Here is a 4,687-nt window from a genome sequence, read left to right as displayed (position 1 = left end):
TCATGTGATTAATACGAGGAACTCTAGCGACAAGTCGAGCGGCAGTGTTCTGAATGCGCTGCAGTCGCTTTTTATGTAACAATCTGGCAGGCCATATAGGAGCGAGTTGCACGAGTCCAGAACCGAAGTCACAAATGCATGAACAAGTCTCTCAGTTGTAGCCTTGTCAAGGTGATCGCGAATCTGACCGATGCGATGTATTCCAATTGTGGCAGATCTACAAACACGGTCTATGTGCGGTTTCATGGTCAGATTGGAATCGATGATGACGCCTAGGTTTCGGGCACTGTCGGATGCATGAATAACAGAATCTCCTACAACCAATGTAACTGGGTCCGGAGCTTGACGGAACTTAGATCTCAGATGAATAACTTCAGTCTTACTGTCATTCAGAGCCAGTTTGTTATTTATAGCCCACATTCTCACATTTGCGATACATTTCTCGATGACGGCAATGACCTTGGCTCGGTCGGCAGGATCAAAGCATAGGTAGAGTTGTGTGTCATCTGCGTAGACCATTACCTGGATTCCATATGATGCAATCAGGTCTTGCAACGGCTCACTATACAGAGTGAATAAGAGTGGGCCCAACACGGAACCCTGTGGAACACCACACGTAAGGGGAGTTCCATCAGAGAGCACATCTTTTACCGCGACGGATTGTGTTCTGCCAGTTAGATAGGAGTTGATCCATTTCAGAACAGAACCAGATATTCCATATCTGTCCTCCAGGCGGTGTGAAAGAAGCTCGTGATCGATCAGATCAAATGCGCCGAAAAGTCCAACAACACGACAATGGCTTCCTTACCGCGATCCAGAGCTTGGAGCAGATCATTTTGAATTGGAGGAGCGCGGTTTCAACACTATGTTGAGGTCGATAAGCAGACTGTACTTGAGACACAAGTCCATTTCTACTGAGGTAATCTTGAATTTGACCGCTGGCAATTCTTTCAATCAGCTTACTCAGGTAGCTCAAATTTGAGATTGGACGATAATTGGAAAGAGCGCCGGCAACAAGGTTTGCTTTCTTTAGCAAAGGTCTGACGATGGCATGCTTTAAGTTGGTAGGAAAGCAACCAGAAGACAGTGACTTGTTAACAATCTCCGTCAAAGCAGGTAGAATGTCAGGTAGGCAGTCCTTAAAAATGGAACCAGGTAGCGGATCAAGCTCACATGACGTAATGTTAGACTTCTTGATTTCTTTCAGGACCTCGTCCTCAGAAACTGTGCGGAAGCAATTAAGAACACTGGCGCACGCGCGTCTACTTGATATGTCGATGAATAAGCAGATGTGGTAGCTTGTTCGTCCAGGCTTGCACGGAGACCATTCACTTTATCACTAAAGTAGCCGGCTAAGCGGTCAGCGAAGTTCTTCGGTCTTCATGCGAAGGAAGAGTATTTTCCGACTTTGGTTTTGTAAGGCTATCTACCACGCGAAAAAAAGGTTACTGTCTTCAGCGTCGGCGATTTGCTTTTGATGGAACTTGGATTTGGCGAAGCAAGCTGCTCATTGTATTTTTGCACTGTTCTTTGTATATTTCCTTATGCACGGTGAGATCTGTTGCCTTGAACTGCCTTTCGCAGCGCCGTTTTCACGCTTTTGCATCGCAGAAAGAATCACAGTACCAAGGTGCGTGAGGGCGGAGTACGACGCTCGGGCAGTCACAGGGGCATGATTATCCATGATCTTGCGAAGTACAGTGAAGAACTTGCCAGACAATCCATCCGCAGTGTCCGTGAGGTTCCGAAGAGTTCAGCGACGAAGTTTGAACATCTTTCCGAAATAGCTCGATGTTGACTTCGCAAGCTTTCTGCTGGTAACGGATTTTCGCGAAACAGCAGGACGGGCAATGTCAAGGAGTGACTTGACAGCAACATGGTCGGATGGCAAATCGTCGTGGACACTGATGGAAGAAACGAGGTTGTCCGTCTTTCTGGTCACCAACAAATCGAGGGTATGCCCACCGACATGAGTGGCGACGTTAACGTGTTGCTTAAGATCGTAGTCATTTAGCGTGTCCAGAAACGATGCCGCGATGGTGTCCTCTGGGTCGTCCACATGTATATTAAGGTCACCCGCGATTACAAAAGGCGTTGAGCTTGGCATTCGTCATGAAAACCAGAGATAGTGAGTTTGTTTTTCTTGTTTGGCGGTGGTCTGTATATCACAATAAGACGTAACGAGGTCGACTCAGAGGAGATCTGTACATCCATGTGTTCAAACGATTTGTAGCTTCCAGTGATATTATTTCGCTTCAGGTTCAGTCCATGCCTAGCAAGTATGGCGATACCGCCGCCCTTGCACCTTTTCGGGCGAGGAACATGATAAAAATCATAATTAGGCAGCGCTTTTTTCTTGATGTCGGCAATGGAACGATCATCGCGATGATCCCCATGGTACCACGTCTCCGTCACGGTCATAACATCTATATGGTGGTTTATAACGAAATCACACAGAGAAGCAGTCTTATTTCTCTTTTTTTTTTTTTCTTTAACAGAGCGAGAATTCCATGTCGCGAAGCATAAGCGCGGTGTATTCTGGGAGTTTCTAGGAATACGAATCAAATTGTTTGAATTTGAACCTGTTGCAGTGGTATTGGAACTGCATGATGGGATTCCTTGACAAGTTGAGATAAACTAGGTTCTTCACAAACGGTGATCAAATTGTCTGAGTTGACAGCTCTTTGGGGTATTGGAACTGCATGATGGGAGTCTGTTACAAGTTGTGATAACACTAGGGCTCTCACAAACGGTGATCAAATTGTCAGTGTTTACACCTCTTGAGGAAGTATTGGAACTGCATGATGGGATTCTGTTACAAGTCGAGATAACACGTTTCTTATGTTTGCCTCCTCGAGCTCCTCTTGGTCTTTTGCAGTTTGACAACGAAGTCCATGTTGAATGAATTTTGTTTATATCTCACACCTTTCGCCGTGGCCGAACAGGACTTGAATAGGAAGGGACGCATGATCAACAGTCATTTATAAACAAAGTTCAGTCAAAACATCGATAATCAATGCGATGAAACGATCGTATATGATACACGGTTAACACAGCAAATAGTCGTACATGATGACAACCAAAATAGCGATACGAAAGTCCAACAAATATCTTGAAAATCGCGAAAATGTTCAATTGCAAAAGATGATCAAAATGTTCCTTAGGTACTTACGAGTAGATGTACAAAGTTCAAAAATAGCTTAGAAACCGATTTCACGTCGAAAGAACAAGAATTTAGCAGAGACGATTTAATATGCGTCAGTTCGTGATCAGCGCCCTCACAACCTTTCACTCAGCTGAAGGCAAATTTTTGTAATGAATGGCATGTCTATAATGTGTTTGTTTTCCTCGGATTTTTTTAAAATAATTTTTGTTCGTTAGTTTATAATTTGTTTCAGCATTTCCCAAAAATTAAAAAATGTAGTGCAGAACCCCGTCAAAAGTCAACATTTTATTTTCCTTGCAATTTATATTTTTTCTTAAATTTTTGAAAATGTTTGTTAGTTTTTCATTATTTCAGCATTTGCCCAAAATATCACGTGTGTTTTCTTGCAGTTTAAACATATTTTTTTTCAGTTTTATTAGTTTATAATTTATTTCAATATTTCCACAAAAATTCACAAATAAATTTTTCTTTCAGTAGGCCCTATAGCCTTTAACAAAAAATCAGTTTTTGTTAGTTTTTTATAATTTATTTCAGCATTTTCAAAAAAATAGAAAGAAAGGGGTGTAGAACCTCCTCCTGAGCCGTCTTTTAATTTTTTTCTTTTTTAACTTTTTTTAAAACTTTTTGTTAGTTTTTATATCAGCTTTTCCCAAAATTCCAAAATAAAGCGGGATGTAACCCCCCCAATCAGCTTTTCTTCCACTTTTTTTTTTTTTTTTTCATTTTTGGATTTTTGTTGTTTTTAGAATTTATTTCAGCATTTTCCAAAAATTTCAAAATAAAAGGGGGTGTAGAACCCCCCTAAATCGACTTTAAAATTTTGGGCGATTTTTTTGGCTATTTGGGCGACATTTCACGGCTAATACCCGCGACTTGGGCTAAAAAGTTTTGGCAACCCTGCCCATAACTTCGCTAATTTTTGTCCTACAGACATGGTTGACCCTTCATTTTTTAAGTTATATAATTATCTTTCTAAACAAAACAATTTCAATGTGAAATATCATACTTGAAAATTTAATGATCATACACTCACAGCAGTAAGCTTATCGGCATTTGATTTCTGTAAAAGCAGACTGGACAACAAGGTCAATGACTGAATTTTACATTCAAAAGTACATACCATCAGTTCTATTCAATACGTTATAGTCTGTTGACTTATCTCCAGTGGAAAGTCAGAAATCCAAGGAAAAGCGCCAGGCCTAAATTGCTCAAACTTCGCGATCGAGATTCTCGAAAATCACACGACAATGACCCCATGACCTGTGACCCAACTTCCTGGCACCAAAGTTTGTCAGAAAATCTTATTATTATGCACATTCTGAATTAAATTGTTCTCTTCATATTTATTTTAACTTTATAAATGTAAATATGTCAAACATTAAAATATAATAAATGTAGTTCGGAAAATAAAAGGAATATATTGTCAATATTATTTCAGGGGTCAAAGGTTAATTGAACAGCAGGTCAACTTTTATTTTGGAATCTGAATCATCACATCAGCTGTGTGTTGACGACTTGACG

At 40.7% G+C, this 4,687-nt stretch overlaps 1 protein-coding gene across 1 annotated transcript; it reads right to left on the bottom strand.

Moving 5' to 3' along the window:
- Positions 1–519, bottom strand: LOC140152345 (uncharacterized). Its single transcript, XM_072174648.1, has one exon. The coding sequence runs from the start codon at positions 517–519 to the stop codon at positions 1–3; it is 519 nt and encodes a 172-aa protein (XP_072030749.1).
- Between the last annotated feature and the right edge of the window lie 4,168 nt (positions 520–4,687).

This window comes from Amphiura filiformis, chromosome 5 (genome assembly GCF_039555335.1).
Source record: "Amphiura filiformis chromosome 5, Afil_fr2py, whole genome shotgun sequence".
Lineage (NCBI taxonomy): Eukaryota > Metazoa > Echinodermata > Ophiuroidea > Amphilepidida > Amphiuridae > Amphiura > Amphiura filiformis.
The sequence above is the reverse complement of the archived record's forward strand: the minus strand, read 5'-3'. Positions and strand labels throughout refer to the sequence as shown.

Excerpts from the sequence above, each read along its gene's own strand:
- LOC140152345 (XM_072174648.1), bottom strand. The coding sequence starts at position 519 with ATGGTCTACGCAGATGACACACAACTCTACCTATGCTTTGATCCTGCC.